Source organism: Uloborus diversus, chromosome 1 (genome assembly GCF_026930045.1).
Source record: "Uloborus diversus isolate 005 chromosome 1, Udiv.v.3.1, whole genome shotgun sequence".
Classification (NCBI taxonomy): Eukaryota; Metazoa; Arthropoda; class Arachnida; order Araneae; family Uloboridae; genus Uloborus; species Uloborus diversus.
In genome coordinates, this window is record NC_072731.1 from 106,977,503 (window position 1) to 106,999,815 (window position 22,313).

At 32.7% G+C, this 22,313-nt stretch overlaps 1 protein-coding gene across 1 annotated transcript; it reads left to right on the forward strand.

The window, feature by feature from the left end:
* Window positions 1-1,633: 1,633 nt before the first annotated feature.
* Window positions 1,634-20,881, forward strand: LOC129218459 (centromere protein S-like). Its single transcript, XM_054852775.1, has 4 exons — window positions 1,634-1,761; window positions 6,352-6,509; window positions 10,172-10,238; window positions 20,198-20,881. Exons 1-4 carry the CDS (start codon window positions 1,726-1,728, stop codon window positions 20,279-20,281), a joined length of 345 nt encoding a protein of 114 aa, XP_054708750.1. The 5' UTR covers window positions 1,634-1,725; the 3' UTR covers window positions 20,282-20,881.
* Window positions 20,882-22,313: the final 1,432 nt, after the last annotated feature.

Below are 22,313 nucleotides of genomic sequence, written 5' to 3' on the forward strand. Positions count from 1 at the left end.
TATCCGAACGTGATACTGCAGCCATATTGAAGAATTCCTACTTATATACCTCATTCCAAATAATTGATTTAAATATCCTTATTACTAAAGCATGTAACTGAAATGGACAGTATGCATTCTTGAAAATATTTATCGCAGAATGGAATGAAAAATCCAGAAAGAGCGTTAAGAATTTTAACAATTGAAAATAAAAGCTTGGAATTAACGATAAAATAGTGCGTCAACTTTACTTTATTGCTCTGCAAAAGCTGCATTATCGGTGGAAAAGTTTTCCCAAAAATTTGTTTAGGGTTTTTGTTTTCGGTCTAGGAAGATTGCGCGCCGTCAGTTGGATGCCGGGAAATTTGGGCCCCGGGAACATTGGGTGCCGGGAACTTTGGGCGCCCAGCACATTGGGCCCAATGTGCTCAGTCCCCCCAATGTCTTCGGCACCCAATGTTCCCGGAGCCCAAAATGCTCGGCGCTCAATGTTCCCGGCGCCCCGAGATTTCGCTCATCACTTAAATCATTTCCATGACGAATGAATTAAATGCATCTTGAAGATTTAAAACAAAACTGCCACTAGCATTTTGTAGATGATTCACACAGCATAGCATGACAGAATTAAATCATTTAGTTGTGAAACAGAAATATATGAAACGGCGAGAATAAAAACTAAACCGATTTGAACTGTCTAACGGTCTTGTACGTGCACAATATGACAAAAATATCATCAAATGCCGGAAATGTCGCGAAACTAGACATAATAATAAGTATTAATGTTTAGAAAAAACAAGTAAAAATGAAAATGGCGTTTGAAATGGACATAAAAAATTATGAATATCGAATTCAATATCGTAAAAATGGCTGCTTGAAAGCAATTTACTGTGTGTTTTGTATTTATTCGTAATACTTTTTGATTTCTCATTTCTTTCTAGGTTCAGAACTAAAAGACTTTAAAAAAAATCATTTCAAAAGAATGAAGAACAAAAAAATCATACACACGAACAAAAATGTCTGTCATTTACTAAGCTTAGAAGCAATTTATATATTACGGCGAGTGTTTGTTTTACCTTTTTCATTCGCCATGGACCTTATTCACGGTTTGGCAACGGTCCCATCAGCTGTCCGTCTGCGGGTATTTTGACCAATTACGTAGTGTCAGTAGTGCTAAAAAAACTCGTTTTATTGAAGGATTACTGGACTTCATGCGCATAATGAACATGTTAAGGGCTTAAAAAGACTTACGAATGCATGGAAAATGCCGAGAAACAGGGAAAATAAAAAGAGAATTCGAGTTTTCACCATGTTTCTGATAAGAAACCAAAGAGGTTTAAACCCATGAAAATACGATAATAAAGAGAGTATTCCGTATCAAATGAATCGTTCATCATTCTTTTACAACGTTTCTTAGTTAAAAACGTAAAAAACCTCCCATTTTTAAATAGAAAGAAGAGTTTATAAACCACACAAAAGCCAGTGTTATTATACGCTGTAGTGCGGGATTTTCGTCTGCTACAGTTCCCACAATGCACTGCAGTGAGGGGTTTTTTACCCGCAGTGACGTCAGGTGAATACTGTCCATTAGACAACGGCTGCAGTGCCCCTATAGTTTGTTGGAGCCGGAACTGAAATTTCTTCTTCGAGCGTTAGTGGAAAGGAGAGACCCATTTACAATTGCTCTTATCGTTTCCTCTCATGTGCTAAAGCGGCGAATGTATCGTTGTGTAAACTAGTAAACTTTCAATGGAACCAACAACGGAAAAACACTCAGATGTAGAAGTAAAAAGTGTTTTATTAAATTATTTTATAAGCAAATAACATTAGTAGCCTTTTGTTTACAAAACAACTGTTACTATTAATGTTTTAACATTGTTGGGATAAATAATAAATATTTCCTTTTGTTTGGAATGTTTGTGGTTTTACATATAGTTTTCTATTGGTTGGTTCAATTACAGACTATATTCATAATATCAAGCTCAGGCAGGGCTTGGCTGCAGAGAGCCAAGATGGGCCTCTAGTCTGTTTGGTTGCTGGACCTACTTATTTGTCTGAGTAGAATGAATAAAACTTAAATGTATTCTACTCAGTTTCTGAGCCGGACTTCTTGTTGGCCCTCGACTCAAATCTCTTGGTTACTGTTTGGAGCTGGGTTTTCTAAATTGTGTTCCACGGAACCTCTGGGTTCCGAAGAAATTGCTGTCTTTAGTTTACAACACTGGGATTATGTCAGGTACAGAAACGAATCTTTTGAAACGATATTTTATGGCACTTTCACCATTTTCATCTATTTTTGGAACTTAGTTCTCTCTTTATTTTAACAAAAGAAAAATATCACAACACACTTAATTCTAAACCTGACATGAGACAACTTCATACTTTAATTTCTGAGACAAACTTTACATATAAACTAGGAAATTTTTTTGCACAGGTATTTGAAACTATCACCATCTTTTGGTATAGCTATGACAAACTGCTTCTTTACTCTTAATTTTTATGTATAGAGGCAGTAATAATACTTCTTTTTGGCACAAGTCAGCTTTCCGAATCACTGTTGATGCCTAGTTCAAGATATTTCTTTCAAGCACTTTTCAGCTTTTTTTAAAAAAATTTAACCTTATGTAGAGCTTTATTACGGACAGCTATCCCACCCCCAAACAAAAAATGGCTACTTTTTCCATTGTGCCATCATATTGATCTAGGAAATGACTTTTAAATCGCCAAGAGTTGGATCTTCATGACATTCTTTTAAATGTGTGGACTGCCCAACTGATACAGATGCATACTGGCTTCAAGGATGAAAAATTGAATTTTTCAAAAAAAATGTAACATGATGGAAACTTTTTATTATTTTTCCTGAAATCAGCACCAAAATTACATGAAGTTCAGCTATCATTTCTCTAGTATTTCTATCATTGCAGGCCTGTGTAATTTATTCTATTTTAGTGTTTTCCCAAACTAAGAAAGAAGCAGGGTACTTACAGATAAAAGGGCACTTTAATTCAATTTAAAGGACACTTTTTGATAGATTTTTTGTAATAGAAAAATGCTTTTTATGACTTTCATTTCTTTGGTATACTTACGAAATCCAAGTATTTTTTATACTAATCATTTTTTTTTAAATTTAATTTAAAATATTTTTAACAATTAGTTTCAAAAATAATGCTAAAAAACATTCAGATTTCCATTTATATCAGATTTTAATGTGTAAGTGATCTGAAAGAGTTATTCTTCACGGCCAGACTTGCATGAATCTTCACCTTTTAAAAAAAGAGTTTGCTTTTGTGGCGAAGTTTTCTTAAAGGGGCATTTCACAGTATTTTGGCTGTTACGGACTCTACACTTCATAAGGATGTTTTAGCCTCCTACTCATGATTAGTGCAAATAGTAAATAGTTCAATAGTGTGTCGAAACAGTAACTTTTTTTTTCTACAAAACAAAAGCATAGAACAGCATGTAACTAGGATTTCGAGGAAGCATTTTGGTTATGTTTACTCCTCCTAAGTAGTGGTAGCTGTCGGAATAGTATTTATTTTGGAATTAACAATGTCTCATTGTGGCCCACCCTCCCCTAACATGTCTTTTTTTGTAAAGTAATAAAATAGTATTTGAAAGTTTAGATTTGTTACTAATGTAAATAGTGATTTTTTTTATATATATAAAATTATTCTTAAATAAAATCTTGCATAACAAAAATTATGAATTTTAGTCATCATTTCAGGTTTAAAATCACCATTTATTGTTGAATTATTTTATTAAAATCCTTTCCTTTTGCTCATAAACTTCAAAGATATTAGTTTATAAGTTGCATTTATTTAAAAAAATAGTCAGCTGACCGTATACGGGTAGATGGATGGTGCTCCATATAGAACGTTTCACTACATCAGCTGACGACCATTCTACTGGAGTACAACCAGCTTACAATACTTTTTTCTTAAAATTAAGTAGTAAATTAATATCTCTTAAGTTCCTGAGGGAGAGGAAGTGATTACAAAAAATTTCCTTTTTTACAAGTTTATGTGACCAGCTGACGCTTAATCCACCGCGGTGCAGCCAGCTCACTTTTGTTTTAGTTTTACGTCAACTACTTACTGACAAATTTTCAAGCTGGAGTAAATGATAAAATTTTTTCTTTTTTTCACGCGTTTGCACTTAAACAAGCTGCTTTACCCACTCATGGCGCTGTAGCTGACGTTCACTAACTTTTTTTTATGCTTTTACAGGAAGCATTTTGGAAATTTTCAGCCGAAAGTAAATGACTCATGAAAAAATGTCGCTGGCTCTTAGACTACAAGAAGTTGCATCAAATATTAATTTAAAAGGGACAGGGCACAGTACACTCCTAAAAAAAGCTTAGAAGAAACACTATATTTCATTTCTTTTTATGATCCCGACAAATCTAATTTGAGCTACAACTCATACTTTTTCCACAGTCGACTGTATATATAGTTGCAAAGATTAATATAGTGTCAAAAAAATTTAAGTCAAGTCAATTATAATTTTGCTTTTTGTGTAACTGCTTTGCAAATGAAAATAAAAAATATATTTGATTTTTATATTATAAAAAGTAAAATTCAGAGTACATATTTAAATTGTTTTTTCTAATGAAATTTTAGTGTGATTAAAATCTTTGAGTCTGCACAATACTTTTCAAAATTTAGTTGTACTTTTCATTGATTACCTGAATAAAATTTGGACAATTAATTTACTATACTAAAGTTGCACGTCTGGGAAGGGATTCAATGGAAAGAGTTGCCAACATTTTGGCACTTTGGAATATGGCATTTCTAAATATAATTATACTGGTTGATTTTTGTTGCTTTTTAGCCTACTTTCCCAGTAAAAGTCGGAGAAAGAAGAAAAAAGCATGAAAGAAGGCTTAGTGCATCTTAAAAATATCCCGAAAAACAAAAAAAAGTCAAAAATAAATAAAATAGTTAGATAAATATTGAAATATTAAAAATTGGAAAGTAGGGTATTGAGATGGGGAAAAATGTCTGTCTGTCCCCCCCCCCCCCTAATAACTTTTGAATGAATAGTCCGATTCGAACATTTTTTTTTTGTTAGAAAGATCTCGGCGAGAACATCCCATTCCCATAATTCATTTTTTGATTTGAACAATTTTTCGTTCAATTTTGAACAGTTCAAAAAAACTTAACATTAGCGCCTACGGGGAAATTCAAATCAAAAATAAATCTTGAACTTAGAGGCGAAGTGGCTCCAAACAAACTTTGTAGGGAAAAGCTTTTGATGAAAAACATGTATCGAAAATATCTTTTTGATTTGAACAAGTTTTCATTCAATTTTGAACAGTTCAAGTCTCTTAACATTAGCGCCTACGGGGAAACTGAAAGTCAATGTAGATTCCGTACTTGAAGGCGGATTTACTTCAAACAAATTTTGTTGGAAATAGCTCTTGACGCCAAACTCCAGACATCGACTCCGAGAATTTAGGGGCACTTGACTCCGACTCCAACTCCTGTGCTCGACAATTAATCGGACTTCGACTCCCCGACTTCGTAGCTTTGGCAAAAATTTGTACACGGAGGACAAATGACTGACTCCGATTCTTAGATATTAGACTCCGATTCCTTTACCCCAAAATGAGATTGACTCCGACTCCGCAGCTATGGTTTTGACTGTGAAATAATTATTATTGATTTGACTTGTTTTTATTTTTACGCTAAAGTTTTAATTTAGGCATTCAGTTTTCGGCGAATAAACTCGAAGTCATCTATGTTTCTACATAAAGATATGCGCAGACTATTTTTTTTTTCACAATGAAAATTATTTCTTTAAGTTGACATTTTATTTTTTTTTATTCAATTTTTTAAGTGCATTAATTCATTTAAAAAATTGTTTTTGGCAACAGGGGAAAAAGAAACATTTTTTTTTTGATATGATGTATTTATTTTAATGAGCTTATTAATTTTAATTATTGTTTTTTCGTTTTGAAAGCTGTTAAAGATTTTTTTAATGGAATAAAGTGTATTAGCTGCTTTGTTTAAAAGTTGCTGCTATTTTATTTTATTTATTTATTTTTTACGCATCTATTTTTTTTTTTAGATGAGTGAGGAATATTTTATTCCTAGAAATCAGCTTTAAGTATTTTGAAAATATGTTTGAAAACATTTGTGATTTTAGCTATTTTTGGGAGTATTGATCAGGTACTAGAAAGTAGTATGGGTATATGGGAAAGTAGGCTCGTCTAGTTCTAGACAGAACTTCTTGTTTTTATTATTTTTATACATACTACTTTTGTGGTCATTACAATGAAATTTATGAATTATTACAACTGAAAATACAAATTTTACGTTTAATAAAATACAAATATTTTAACTTATTTAAAAATTTCTTGCTGTTTCATTATAGGGTTTAAAAACGACACTCCATTATGATGTTGGAAAAATATGCATGACAATAGCCAAGAAACACAATGTGACATTCTCCAAGGAATTCATAGCTATTCTTGCAAAACTCACCTACCGTCAGATTGGTTCTTTTGCTGTTGATCTGGAACATTTTTCAAAGTAACTAATTTTTTTCGTTTGTAATGGTTTTAAATTTCGAGATAAACATCATAATGTCAGCTTAGGCGGTGCTTCTCAACCTTTTTAAATTGGCCCCATACTTGATAGTTGGCACGATTCTTGCAGCACACTGAACCAAATTTAATTTATATGTATGGACAATGTTTTAGTCATTAACTAGTCAAAGTAAGGAAGAGAATAAGACAATGTTTCCATAAAGATATAAAAATTAATCTTTTAAATATTGCAGTAATTTTAGAAATTGAATTAAAGTTCAATATGACTTTTAGTGCTCATTACGGCTAGCACGCCCCAAACATTCACTTAACACGACTGAGACACTTGTGCCTTTCATGAGGGACAGTGGCTCTTTTTATTCAGCTCTATGTTGGGAAAAAAATACAAGAAGCTTTTAAATCAAGGAAATAGATATAATATTTTGTTGTTCTTGAAAAGTGTCATGGCTAAGAATCCCACGTTACAAATATCTTTTTGAAACTGTAACAGTAACAGCTCATGACTTTTCTCCACACACACCCCACCACTTAGCTGTAAGCCTTAGGTTTTAAACAGCTCATGACTGGAGTGATCAGAGCTTTTTAGGTATTCTTTTTACTAACAACCAATATGCGTACAAGGGCATTTCACTGAGCCCTAGTTTTAAAAAGCGGTCACTCCTGTGATCCATAATATTTTCTCATGCCTTCAATGGCTCTCCGCTGATGCATCAACGAATCTCGAACTCAGTCATATTGTTCTGTGCCAGTCAAGTAGAAGTAGTGCTTAAAATTTGTTCTGAATTATAGTCAAATGCTCTGTCACCATATTCAAAAGCTTTTCCTTCAGGATGTGTTTAGCTGGCCTGTTTGAACATGTCCAGTGAGCCACGATCTAATTCCTTTGTCTACAACTGAATTTTGGATTAGAACCGGTTTAGCTTGTCCATACATATAAACACAATCTCACTACACACCCATAAACTATTTGATTTAGTTGGTTAAAATTCTCAAAAGTATTAGTCCCATACGCTTGGCTTTGCAGACAATATTTGTCATGTAACAAACTGGTATATTTTGTTTTCATTATGAAACATCAGAAATTTGTACCTTGTTTCATAACTCAAAAATTATTGGTTGGACCTTGTTTCTCAAAAACTAGCAGATTTCCATGTGAAGGAGCAGGTAGTGGTGATCTGCCCCACCTCTTCATAAAGTACAATGAAAATATGTGAGTTCAGTGGTCTTAATTGCATGAAGTTGGCGATTTTTACGGCTTCAACCATGGCTTATTTAAGCTCATCTGGCATGTTGTTTGCCAAGAGAGTTTCAGGATGGAGTAAACTCATTTGAACACTGGGATTTTGACTTTTTGCATTTAATGTAAACCTTTTGACATTTCCCTTCATTCAGCTGCTCCATCACTGCAAGCGCATGTGCAGCTGTAACTTAGTATTTATTTAGTTGCAACGCTGAACATTTCATCCCCTGTTGCAAGATGAGAAAGTTCTTTGCAGAAAATACAATTATCTTGAATGCCGTCCTCATTAGCAAGAGTAGTGCACCTTTTATGTCTGATGATTTATCAACTTGAAATAAAAAATTTCCAGCTCTTTGTAGTTTATCAACCAGTGTTTTTTAATGTCACTCGTCATGTCATTAATTCGTTGACTAGTAACATTGTTTGGAATTGACATTCTGACCACCTCATTCATTGTTCCCCGTTTGACTTCTTACATGCTAGTAAAAGAAATGCTTAAATTTTGGTTTTGCAGTTTTCAATGCATTTTGGCAATTAATTAAACAAGCAACATTATATATGATCTCTTCCGCAGGTAAAATATGTCTCCGTTCTTCGTTTTTCTACAACTCCAAAAATACTGTGGCCCACCGAGGACTTTGCTGTGGCTCATTAGTTGAGAAGCACTGAGCTAAAGTTCCAGCCGAGGGGGGGGGGCATGGTTCAAACTGTGCCATTGATTTTTTTATGGGGTCTCATTATTGGGGGAATTTTTAATATTTAGGCTTGTGCCAATAGGAATTTTAATAATTTAACCAAGTCAAAACTATCTTATAGTGTCAGTGAGTCAATGCCAAATAAAACTTCAAATTTTACCAAGTGATAAAATATGATCATGCACACAAACCTACGTCAAATGAGGAGACATATTATAGGCATAGGAAAAACTGCAATTCTGCTCTATATCTTCTAATTTGCTGAATCGTCAGGCAAATTGTGCCGCATAAGGAATTTTATAAAAAAAAATTTTGTGCGGCAGTGATCTTCTATTGGAGCACCTTTTGAAAATATGTATTATGAATTAATAATGTACAATGCCACAATATTATCAAGAACAAAGCTATAGTTGGGGAAAACCACACCTGGCAATGTTGTTTTGCTGTGATTAGAACCTGCGCAGCCTTCACAATCCTGCCAGGTTTGGTTTGCCTCAACTACAGTGATATTATTTTTTTGCCATTTTTTAAACTGATTTTAGACAATGCTTTTCTGTAACTGTATGGGTCTGATAATTATGGTTTGCATTTAGAGGAATAAGTTCAGTATACATATATTCTTTGAAAATTAAATATTTTTAAAAATGCTAATATTTTGTAGTTGAATAAATCTGCCTGGGAAAAATCATTTTTATGAACAAAATAAAAATCAATGAATGCGACATTTTGCACATTTATCACTAGAGCTTGAATACTGATACGTAATAACATGATGAATGCATTTGTTCTCATTTTCACTTTGGGTATTATTTGCATTTTTTGTTTATAGATTTTTCAAGTCTTCTTTTTTTTTAACTGATTTTTTTTTTTTTTAAATATTTTTTTAATGTATTTGAATGATGTTTTCATTTAAAAAGTATTTTGTTTGGGAAAAACATATTAGCTTACTTGCTTACTTACAAGCAAAATTTGGACAGTTTATCTAGAGAAAATAAAAATTTGAAAGAAAGACATTTCAGTAAGTGAATTTTGTTATTTTAAATGTGTTCCTATTACAAAGGTTGACCTCCTATAAAGTTTCTAAAGATAGAAGAATTGACTGAAAATATATTTGTATTTTTTCTAAATATGTATTATACTTTATATTAATAAGAAAGTAATAAGTATAGTGAGCTGAAAGCAAATGCAAAAAGATTGCTGCACAATTACAATGAAACCTCAACATTACATATGACACCTGACATCAAGGAAATGTAAAGTTAAACGTATAAAAGTAGTGTTTTTAACATGTTATAGCCAAATGTGAACATTTTATTTTATTTTATTTTATTTTATTTTTTTTTTTGGCATTTAAAATAAAAAAGAATAAAATAAAATTTATTTTTATTTTATTTTTCTTTTTGCAAATACATGAGTACATTTTAAAAGAATAAATTTGTAAATATGCTATAATACTACGTAGTAACTTAGTACAGGGGAAGAGTGGGTACAACTTGACACAAAAATTCAATTACATTTTTTATTCTAAAAAAAACAGGGAATTTCTTCCATATGGTATAATATTTGTCACTGTAATAGGTATAAAAGCAGATCTAGAAAACAATGCGAATTCACACAAATGAAAAAAAAATTAAAAACTAAATGCAATAATGTATTGAATGGCATACAATGTACTGAATGGTAATTAATGTTTCTGCGTCTTCTGTATAGCCATGCTAAAAGATCAACAATCAATGCTGAAGATGTAAAACTACTTGCTAGGAAAAATAAATTACTGGTATGTATTCCTTTTTTTTTCCATTGTTAATTTTATTTCCTACTCAGATTATGAATGATGTTTGTAGATAAGAATAGGTTGAAAGTAGTTATTTACATGTACGAAAAGTGATCGATAGAGAATGATCGGACATTAATAAAAACAAACTGTGTTCTAATTCTCTAAATGTTGAGCCTTTACCTAAATAGTCTCCACGTGTGTAATACATTTGTCGCCTCCCTTTTCCAAGCTGTCAAAGACATTATGTCAGCAATTTTTGGACATATCCTTCAAAATTTTTCCAAAGGTTCCACCTCTGCCTCTGAAAGTGAGGACTACTACATTTAGAGTTTTGAAAGCCATGGCTTTCCAAGATTTTTCATGATTTCTGCTTGAAGCGAAATCTAACAAGCTGTATAACTAAACATAACTAGCTGTTATAACTAAATTTTAAATATGGGAAAAATTACATACAAACAAAATTATTATATTTTTTCCAAAAAATCCTGATGTGATACCCAAAAATCTTACAATCTCTAAAAATATTTTTAAAAAAATAACTACTGAATAGTGAATTTTTAAGCTGGTTTTAACTTTTGATATTTTTCATAAATATTCCCAAATTTGTGTAATTTGCGACATTTTCGGACTTTTAAAAAATTTTACCAATGAAAATTCCTTGATTCACATATTCTATCCAGACCAAAATGTCCTGAATCGCATTTCTGGCTGGAGGGGGGGGAGGAAGAAAAAGCAGCAATATTGAACCAGTATTGCAGCCTTCTGTGTATTTCCATACAGAAGTTAGTGCTTGATTTGTAATGTGTTTTCTACACAGTTATCTGAATTCATTACAATTGTTTGTTTGCATGGAAGATTTCGAATCTTTCGTAGACAGGAGCCTCCTGTCCATAACTACTCAGACTATTAAATTTCGACCCTTTTGCGTGGAATTTTAAAAGCCTTTACGGTTACTTTTGTTTTACGATGTACCCAGGTAGCATCAACTCATCGGATTTTGCTCGGCCGATCATCAACTCCTAAACTCATCGTGTAATGCACGCTGATATCGTTGCGATCAGAATCCGAGAACGGTTTTTTATCGGAAAACTATATCCTTACGATCAAAATTTCCTATGAAAATTTGCCGAGCTGCATTTCATTGGAAAAAGAGATCCTAACGATCAAATTTTCCGATGAAAATTTGCTGAGCTACATTTCATCGGAAAAAGAGATATTAACGATCAAATTTTCTGATGAAAATTTGCCGAGCTACATTTAATCGGAAAAAGAGATCGTAGCGATCAAATTTTCCGATGAAAATTTGCCGAGTTACATTTCTTTTTAAAAAAAGTAGGTCGTTTAAATTTTCCGATAAAAATTTTCCCAATCTAAAATTTTTGGAAATCTCCCAACTGTTAAAATAGGATAAGTTTTATTATTCGAATATCCGGCTATTGATGAAACGTAAGGCTATACGGATCAACATTCAGGGTTGAGAATCGGAGGAAAAATGACTGAGACTTTGACTCTGAATCCGACTCCTATATTTTGGAAGGGTTTACTCCGATTTGCTGCAAAATCAATTCAACTTTAACTCCACGATTCCAACCCCGATTACCTCACTGGAATTGCGAACAAAATGAGACTCCGACTCTGGAATGATTTCTCTCTAACTCCAAAACAATTCCACTCCGTTCAATTTGACTCCCAAAATTATAGACTCCGACTCAGTTTGCGGGCAAAATGATTGACTCCGACTCTTTACTAGCTGGCGCCACAAGCAGGGATGATTGTGAGTTCATTAAAAAATACCTGAAAGTTTTAAAGCGAGAACGGGGGGGGGGGGGGGTAATCTTTGGCCCCTATTACTTAAGTGCACCTCTGCCATAGTATTAAATGTATTAAATAGTTCTGAGTCAAAATATTGTGTGTACATTTGGTTAAATTTTTAATGGGTTACAAAGTTACTTTTGAGCTGGTGTTATACAAATTATCTTGACATTTGTCCATCTTAAGGGATAGGTGTCCATCTCAAGGCTCTTGCAGGTATATTTGATGAGTATTATATAATTTAAAAAGATTGCGAAGGTAGGGAGATAAAAGCATAACAAAAAAAAAACACATAATTCCGGTATTTTCAGACATAAAAATACCGGAAATACGTCCGAAAATGCCGGAAATTCGGTAAAATACCGGAACACAATCACCCCTGGCCACAAGTATATTCGCTGAATAAAATTCTCACTTTCCGTTCAGAAATCTGTCATGGCTTTGCCCCCGATAGATGGATAGCCCTCACAAATGATTTTCCATTTAATACATTATTTTCCTCCTTGGAAAGAGCATTACTTGTCTAGTGGTTAGCATATGAATCTCGTATTCCAGAGTTCTAGGGTTCGATTCCCAGCTAAAGTGACTTAGATTGAACTCATGACTCACGTTCATCAAAAGTCGTTAAATTAGAAATTAAATAAACAAGTTATTAAAAAAATTAAAATATATTAAATAATTGTCCCAAATGACGTCAACCGAAAATACCCCTCCTAAAAGTTTTCAAGATGGCGGAAGGGTCACGTAATCATTCAAGATGGCGCACCCCCCTTCCCACTGTTCATTTTTTTGTCCTCCTGCTTGTCCCTATATCGCGGTTGTTACTACTTCTCATCGTATTTTCATCCTAAATTCATCACCTTGGAACAGCACTGCTCGTATATTGCACCAAATCTCGTCGTATTTTCATCCAAAATTCATCGCCTCGGAACAGCACTGCTCGTATATTGATCCAAATCTCATCGTATTTTCATCCAAAATTCGCTTCGGAACAGCACTGCTCATATATTGCTCCAAATCTCATTGGTATAGAGAGAAAAATTCATCGGATTCCGATGATCGGATTCTACTATTGCCGATGAGACATATTGGAGCAATTTCCGATGAAAACTCATCGGAATCCGATCTAAGTTTGATCGGATTTCGATGAACGGCCGATGAGTTGATGCTACTCGGGTATGTATATTTTGCTGATCAAAATTTAAAGAATAATGTTTAAAAATTGTTTGATAGTATTTAGTTGATTTCCATGCTGTGCAGTGGATCCATGAGGAGAGGGAGGAGCAAGAAAAGGGCCCTTGGTCCAGGCGGCATTTATTTCTCTTTTTGTTGAAACTCAATATAAAAGCTAGAAAAAAGATTGTTAAGGGTAGCTGTTTCAAGACTTACTCACATTTAGAAAAATCAAACATCCCGCACAAATGCTATGCTGGATCAGTAGCGAAAGGTTTCTTGGGATTATAAGAAAGAGCTTGTGAGTTAAATGAGTTTTTGATTAGCATACTTGTTGTCCGAAAAAATAATTTTAGTGGCTATGCCAATGCAAATGTTACAAAATATTTATGCTAGATAGATTGAGTTATGTACTAGCTTGGAGTAATCATGGTTATGTTACCATAATCTACCACAACACAGGGGGACAAAAAAACTTACTTTCTTTACGATTATTATAAAATTTCAGTTTTCTAGATCCAAACAAATAGTTCATGGAATCAATGTTAACCTTTTTTTTTTTTTTTTTGCTTTTTTCTGTTAGGTATTTCTTTTCAGCTTATCATAACTCAAAGTATTGACTGGTTTGTTTACTGGGCTACTGCTTATTTGAGTTTTTTTGTTCATTTTCAAACCAGCAATTATCTCTAGCTTTACGTTTTTTCAGAGCACTCTTTCACCTCAAACCACATGTCGTGTGTTTGTATTGTGTGGGTGTTGGCTTTTTCCAAATATTTTATAGCTGTAATCTCACATATTCAAAGCTTACAGCCACACTAATCTATCTGCCTAAAGAAATATGAGTTTTGATGAAAATTTGAGGGACTAGGATCCATGGTGCAACTTGTGCCATTAGAAAATTTTGAAGCGGGAGGGGGCAATTTGAAAGGGTTTTGCTCTCATTTAGGGGGGGGAGTGCTCTGTAGCATATGACGGGGTGCACCAGGGCAACCCTGCTTAACTGATTTACTTATTTTTTTTATGTAAGAGGTATAACTTGACCCACCTTACAAAAATTTCTGGATCTGCCCTTCAGTTTGAGAACAGATTTTAAGGTTCTGAATGTTTGTGTTTGGGGCTCAGAATCAAAATATGAGATTAGTTTTTCTCTAGCAGCTCTACTTTTTCAGATACTTGCTGCTGTTTTATCCAAAATATGTAGTTTTAACTCCATTTTGTGCATTTTTAAAGCAAGTACAGGCTTCTGAAACAGATGGTAACTTCCAGCATATTTGATCTGTTGTCAATCTGCTGTCTAGTTACGTTCATTAAAATTCAAAATATCTGTCAAGTTTAGTACCAAGCCTTCAACGAATTAAGGTTCACTTGTCAGTTATTGCTTTGCATATATTCGCTTCACCTGATTTTCATGGCCCGATTAATATAGTGGGTGACCCTAAATAAAAAATTTTGGGGGGCAGTAGGGTAACTCTGCAGTAGGGTGGGCCAAAAAAAGGATATTTTCAAGAAGCAAAATCTAAGAGCAAAAAAAAACTTGTGTATTGTCATAATAAATATGGGAAAAATAATTTAAAAAATTAATATTTATTTCTTCAGGTCACACATTAGCAGCAAAATTTGAAAAAAAGGTAAAACATGATCCATTTTGAAATATTTTTATAAAATTCCAACTGTTCAAAATCTTTGTACGAATACCATTTAAATGCTTTCCTTTTAATACTCTTTAACTATATCTTTAAAAATATTTACATTCTTTTAGTTCGCGCATAAGCCACTAAATTATGTGAAGTAAAGCAAAAATTGTAAATGGGGGTGGGGGGCAGTATTTCTTCTTTTATATCCCAGTTGTATTTTTTTTTTACTATAAATGTGCACAAAACAACTCTTTGCTGGAAATGCAATTATGTTTTGTTGCATTAACAATCGAGAACCCACCACAAGTAGGTGGTTGCACTTTGTGTTAAATCCTGAAATTCCCAAGAACAATAGTTATACACAGGACTTATCTATATATATAAAAATGGACTTTGGTAAATTTGTTCCCTAAGATCTCAGAAACTACCCGGCAGATTTGGCTGAAACTTTCACCATTTGTTCTTTTTGGTATTGGGGAGGTTTGTAGACCAGTTCGATAAAAATCCGATTGATAGTTCCTTTTTTATTCTAATTTGTCCAAATTTTTGCATAAATGCCCCAATATGATGGTTAAAAAATACGTGCACATATTAAAATTATGTGTCCATCCAAAGCGCTTATTTTTCTGCTGAAGATGGCATCTGTTTGAAAGTTCTAAGTTGTATGAAAAATGAGTTATGGGCTTTTTTGTTCCATGTTCGAAGGCTTTCCTCAACCCAATTCATTATTTAGTGTATCATCTCAACTCCCAGTTCATAGTTAGAATTGTTGAATAATTTCGTGTTTCGTCTGGACTGTTTGAGGCTTTTCTCAAGTCAAATCTTAAAGTAACGTTTTTTTCCCAAGATTGGCTAATAATAACTAGATTTGGTTGATTATTTTCCATTTAAACGGAACTTTAGTGTAATTAATGGGGTTTTTTAAAAAATATTTGTTCTGATTGAATTTTTTAATCATTATCCAATCTAACAGCAGAAACCTCGCTAAAATTTATGCAGAAAGATTTCAGTAGCGGATGCATTTGGTAGTTTTTTTCAACTATCACGGTTTTTGAAGTCAAAGACTACGTAATAATGTTTGTCAGCTTTCACCATGTAAACAAAATATTGTCAATCAAAGAATCTTTAAAAACTTTTTTTACTGTAAAATAATCCAGCAACTAAATTAGGCAAATCCATAAATAGCACAAAAACTTCCATTAATGTGACTTTGTGCACAAATTCAAACTATCGCTAAATTTCACTACTTATTTTGGAAACATTTCGGATGAAATTGTTTAGTGCCATTTTATGGTGACCAAAAGTATCTTAGCATATGGCGACAATATCTCTTTAACAAAAATTAGTAACATACCGTTTTACAAAGTAAGGAGGAGGAGCATTATCCAATGTATCCCAAAATGATTCCTGCAAATTCGGTAACATTTTAAATCGCACCAAGAACACACAATAATTAAAATTTTCTAAAATAACTAAAGCAAGTTTAAGGGGATCACGGGCGCGCGGCTACATTTTTTTAAACAGTTCGTTCTTCAATAGACAAACAGAGAAGGTAAGACTCCGTGTAAAAAAAAAATAAGTATTAACTGATAAATCTTTTTAAACTGAAGTTTAATTTCATATTTCGGAAATTCTTCAAATTTGTATACGCTTAAATTTCGTGTTTTCGTTTCTAAATGAATACTATTTTGCTCTTTTTACTTACTGCTACTTTAGTTTTATGAGTAAGGAAGAAGTTAGATTTTAAATCACGTCAAAAAGGTGTGTTTTAAGTTCTTTCACTTAAAACAGAAAACGAATGCAAGTAACAATTGTTTCTCATAATTATTGCTAACCCAGGCAACGCCGGGTCTTTTTGCTAGTATATTTATAAAGTAACTTATATTCGCAATAACAATATTATTTAAACAAGTTTCTAAGTTTCGAGTAGGACTTATGATTCAGTTTTGGCATTGATGCTGGCGAATATAAAATTTTTCATATAAATCCGTCTCTTGCGTCCAATACCTCAAATGAATTTCTGCAGATTCACTTACCAGCTCCACAATTCTTTCAACTGCCGAAGAGTTGCCTTGCAACAGTAATGTTAAAAGTAATCATAATGAAAATTTTGAATCAAGGCTTCTCTGTAGCAAGCATGAAATGTATTCCCTGTTATTGAATAAATCCTAGAGAGGAACAAAGATTAATTTTTAGTGCCATCTGCTTAAAGTTTTAGCTTTTAGTATGGAGCATTTATATCAAAAATTAAGATGAAGCTTCGTGATGGTAACATTATTTAATTTCTGAAACACATTTACACTAAAAAGAATAAAATAACAGATTTTTTTTTTAAATACTAAGCACTTTTCATAATGCACTCAAAAGGACAAAACATTTCTGGATCAGAAAGGACAATGTAAGTATTCCTATAGTTTTCAAAAATTCCAAGAAATGACACCACAAACGCGCGAAGAAAAGTGCGGTTCTAACCATTTCTAACTTAACTTTCCCAATAAGAAAAATATGCTTGTTTCAACACTTAAAGTTAAGATTCAAAGCTAGATAATGATAAGAAATTCTCTTCATGACTTGAGCCGCACTTTTCTTGTTTATGGTGTCATTTTCTTGGAATTTTTGAAAAATATAGGAATACTTAAACTGTCCTTTTTGACCCAGAAATATTAGTTTGTCCTTTTGAGCGCGTTGTGAAAAGTGCTTAGTATTTTTTAAAAAATTCTGTTGTTTTTAGATGAGAAGAGCTTCTTTCAGGATGAAAAGGTGAGCCACAAAAAAGTATCTTTGATTGTGTAAAAGCCCTGATGAGGTACCAATGGTTTTGTATACCAAATCTCAATCTAATCGACTGCTATGTGTGGGGCGCAGTTGAGGGGGACTCCAATAGTCTCTCCCACACTTTTCCAGCTCTCACAGCTGTTATTGTGGAAACAATGTCAAAAATTCTGAAGACTCATCTCATTATTCCCTGCAGTTGGTTTTGACAGGGTATACAAGCTGTCATTGTCGCTGATGGAGGGTTTTTTAAATGATGTCGTCCTTTATAGATATCTGACCACCTGTACAAAAACTCCAATATGTAATACATTCTCCTTTTCTTCAGTTTGTTCCCTTTTTTCTATAGACATCAACTTGTTCTCAAATACCTGCCACACCCTGTATATATATATTAATAATGTGCCGGATATTCGTATCCGCAGATATCCGAGGGAAAATAAAGATCCGTATACGTTACTTTTTTGACGGATCTTAAATGGATCTTTTTTATTCTTAAATTCTTAAATATTTGAATAAAACACTTAAGTTCTGTTTAAATTAGGCTATATTCCCTATTTAAATTATAAGGTATTATTTACAAAGCCAATTTGTACCACCCATCGCAAAAAAGAAGAATAAGTTTTAAAAGTGTATCTTTGTGTCTATTTCCGGCATCATAGCTCCTAAACAGATGAACTGATTTTGATAGTTCTATTTTCTTTCAAAGGGTTACTTGATCGAAAGTGTTCTTAGCTTGGCCTCGTCTTTGCTGAACTTTAATTACCAAAGATATTAATCAAAAACCGATTTAACGTTTTTCACACTTATGGTAGTGAAAACTTATCCGTACATTAAAAATATTGGCACTAATTTAAAGAACGAAGTTTTCTGCGTTTAATATTCGCTTGAGACTTTCAAGTTATGTACAGTAGGATCTTGTTAAGTAAATTTTAAATGCAATTCTAAGCCAATATATGCGTGATCGTTAGGATTTAATTGTTGGAAGACACAAGAAGACAAAGCTCAATGATTTAAAATTTCTATCTGCTGTCAGTTCATATTTTTTAACAATGTGTGTTCTGACCCGCAAAATTCATCTTAATCTAAGGTCGAAGCTCTGGGACATGTTGTTTTTTAATTTTTAATTTATCATTAGTTGTATTGTTATTGATTCGGGGTTTCTGTTTTTCTTCATTTTGGTTTTTCTCGGCATTCTTCAAAAAAAACCGAGGCTAAACACTCTACTATTTGTAAAGGTGTTCTTGGCTCTGTTATTTCGTTGGTAAGGGCAAGTTGGGTGGAATGGGTCAGCGCTGCATTTATGCTGAAATAAAATGTGAAAAATTATTTCTAGCCTCTCCAGAGTATCAGCTTTAGACTCTTGCTCTTGTATTCCCTACATCTACCGAGCAAGCACACATTTTATTTAAGCATTAATGCACCGCTGTCCTATTCCCCTCAACTGTCCCTCAATTTTAACGGATATTTCTTTAAAGAGTAAATCATGGTCTTGATTTTATTTCTGCCGTAGATGATTCTTTGAAGAAACAGTGCCGTTACCCTGACGGGAATACCTTAAATTACGAATTTTACACTTAGATAGTTGAATTGGGTAAATAAATTTTGAGTTCTGTATCCGCGGATCCAGACACTAATGATCCGTATCCGTATCCGCGGATCTACTTTTTTAACGAGCCGGCATATCACTAATATATACAGGGTGATTAAAAATTGTTTTCACAAATCAAGAGAGAAGATAGCAACCATTCAGACTACCAATAATTCCACAGGAACATAAGGTCACATTCCATTTTGAGAGGCAGATAAGAAGAAAGTAGAAATGAATCCTTGGAGATGAAGCAATACATGTAACCGCCTCTGACGTCATTTTGTACCTGCCTAAGTTGCACATATCCTAAGACTATCAAGAATCTATTACATGCAAATTTTCATTGAGAAGATATTTTGCTCTTAATTGGTACCGGAAAAAAGCAATCAGAGCAAACATTGTTTTTGTTTTTTTAAAATATGGCAAAAAATGGCTGGTCTCTCCTGTGTAACAACAGTTGTCGGCATTTTGGGCACTTGCTGTGTTTTTCACTAAGCAATAAAACTGACTGCAACTTTTAGTATTGTTTATTTGCTTTCAAAACATTGTTGTAAGTTCAAGTTGTAATTCTAAATTTCCTCTTTTCTGCCTATCAGAGAGAAATGTGACCCAATGTTCTTATGTAATTATTGGTTGTCTAGATGGGTATTATCACCCCTCTCAATTTGTAAAAACGATTTTGAATCATCCAGTACAAAATTACATATCGATTAAATTTTTGAAATAAACTAAAAATCAAAGACAAATAACTTTGATTTGAAACAATCTTTTACACTTTGCAATCATAATCAGAATAATAATTGTCATAGGTCATGCATCTACCAATGGGTTCAATCAAAATATTTTTAAATGTTATAAAGCTCCTTTCAACTTATTAGTTTTAGATTCAAATTAAAGTTCTTGCATGCAAAACATAACAGCATTCAAAGGTTAGTCATTCAATCACCTAACTATTTATTTCTCAATGATTTTTCTAGTATGATCATATTAGTGGCATGGATGCTGATGTAGTTATAAAAGAAAAAACTAGCAAGAAAAGGAAGAAGAAATCTGATGATTGACAGCCAATTTTTTGTAAATAATTTGTTATGACAGTCAAATGCATGCAAAATATACTAGCTATGTTCTGTAAATCCATCTTTTTTTTCCCTGTGAAATATTTTAACTGCTCAACCAACAAAAAATCCATTGAAGACTTTTTTTTTTAATATTTTTCAGTAAAATGTTTTAAAAATACATTCTTTGTTATTTTTATTTTTTTTCCTTTTTAATTTTTTTAAAAAAACATTATTTAAATAGTGTAATAATAATTTGTTATAAACTTTGATCCTAAACTACAACATTGGTCACATTTCTTCTTTTAAGTTTGTATGATATTCTGTTGAATTAAGTATTATTTCTGTTATTGCAATTTAATAATAGATAATAGGCAGAATCAATGCTCATTCAACTCTGTTGTGAACTTCAAAAAATTCTTAGATGTTTAACTGCTTACATTAATTCCACCTTCAGCAGTTTTTAAAATACACCATCACATATCTTAAATTTTTCACTAATTTCAGCTAACTGACTTGTCAACTCTTCTGCTTTAGGCAGGATGCTCCTGTTTCTATGTTCAATTTTTAGCCTCCTGCCACCAGAAAAATTTCTCCTGCTTTTTAGGAAATTTAAAAGTTGCAGAACTTGGTGACTGTCAAGAGTAGACTTTTTAGCTTTGAGTTCATCCCAGTTGTGAAAATTTAGGAAACCTCTTTTTAATTTCAACCTGTTTTCTGAAAAATTTAAATGTTAAATTTAAATTTTAAAAACTGAATTTTTTTTATAAAATTAGTCATGTTGCATATCACATCAAACAGCAACTAATGTACTTTAAAATGCATTTTATCAAATCTTTCTATCTATATTTGGTGCTGAGTTATTGTCCATTTTATGTTCAAGCATCCACGAAAAAAAAAGAGGGTTTTTCTAAAAATCAAAGTCTCATATATAAAAAAATAAAAGAGCTAAAAAAAAAATTGGACATTCGATGACCTTGAAGGGCACACTCTATGAGCCAAATTTCAAAGAAATACAAAAATGTGATAATTTTTTGGATCACTTGACATGGAATGACCCTGCTGGCAATCATGGACAAAAACATAAGATTATTTTGTGATTTACTTAGTAGTAGTTTAAGTATTTTGTAGCTTGTCCAGTGTTTAAAATGAATTAATTTATTTATATAACAAATAATTATAAATAGTTAAGTTTAAATAGTAAAAAAATATTTTTTTAAAAATTTTCTTTTTTCCCCTTAAAAAACCTGGGGGGGGGGGGGGGGGGAGCGAGTGCTTTGGAAGGCTTATTAAAACAAAAAATAATAGAAGTAATAGAACCTATCTTCTGATTCAAGAGGTAGTACAAGTAGTCATGGTAAGTAGTCCTATACCACATAATTTAGAAGAGCTTTCCAATGAAAGCCTACTTAGGACCGGAACTTCAAAAGCATTTTAGACAAAACTGTAAAATGTCTACTTACATCCCTTTGTGTTTCACAGCCTTAATTCTAGTTTGTTTGTTTTTTTTTAAATATATTTTTAGGTTTTCTATTTTTTTTAATGTAAACATAATTGTACATTTTGCCACTATGATTCCATTCTACTTTGACCTTTTGGCCAAAGCTTGGCCTTTTCTTTTCACTCTTGGAGGAAACTTTTTATATGGCAACACTTCCTTTTTTCATACAAAGAAAAAATGTTGTAAGTACTTTTAAGAGGCTAAAAGGTTCTGCCTTCTCTCAAATGACCCTAATCATGTCTAATACTGGGAATCTTGTAAATATTTCATATTTCTATGAAATGTTATGAATATATTATGCATTTTAGAAAGATATAACAAGCGCAGTGCTTACTTCAAGAATTTGGCTTTATTAGCAGCTATTTACAAGTTCTTTACAAACATCATTATGGAGAAAGCAATAGAAATGATAAAATCTGTTTCAAGTTTTTTTTAAAACATATACAAATTATTTTTGTTTTTAAAGAAAAACAAATACTTTCCATCTTGGTCCATTTTTACACCGAGAAATGAAGGGAAATGATTACCGTATATACT

Coding starts and splice junctions, on each gene's coding strand:
- LOC129218459 (XM_054852775.1), top strand. CDS start 1,726: ATGGAACCAACAACGGAAAAACACTCAGATGTAGAA. Junction 1,762..6,351: donor AAAAACACTCAGATGTAGAA/GTAAAAAGTGTT, acceptor GTTTCATTATAG/GGTTTAAAAACGACACTCCA. Junction 6,510..10,171: donor GATCTGGAACATTTTTCAAA/GTAACTAATTTT, acceptor TCTTCTGTATAG/CCATGCTAAAAGATCAACAA.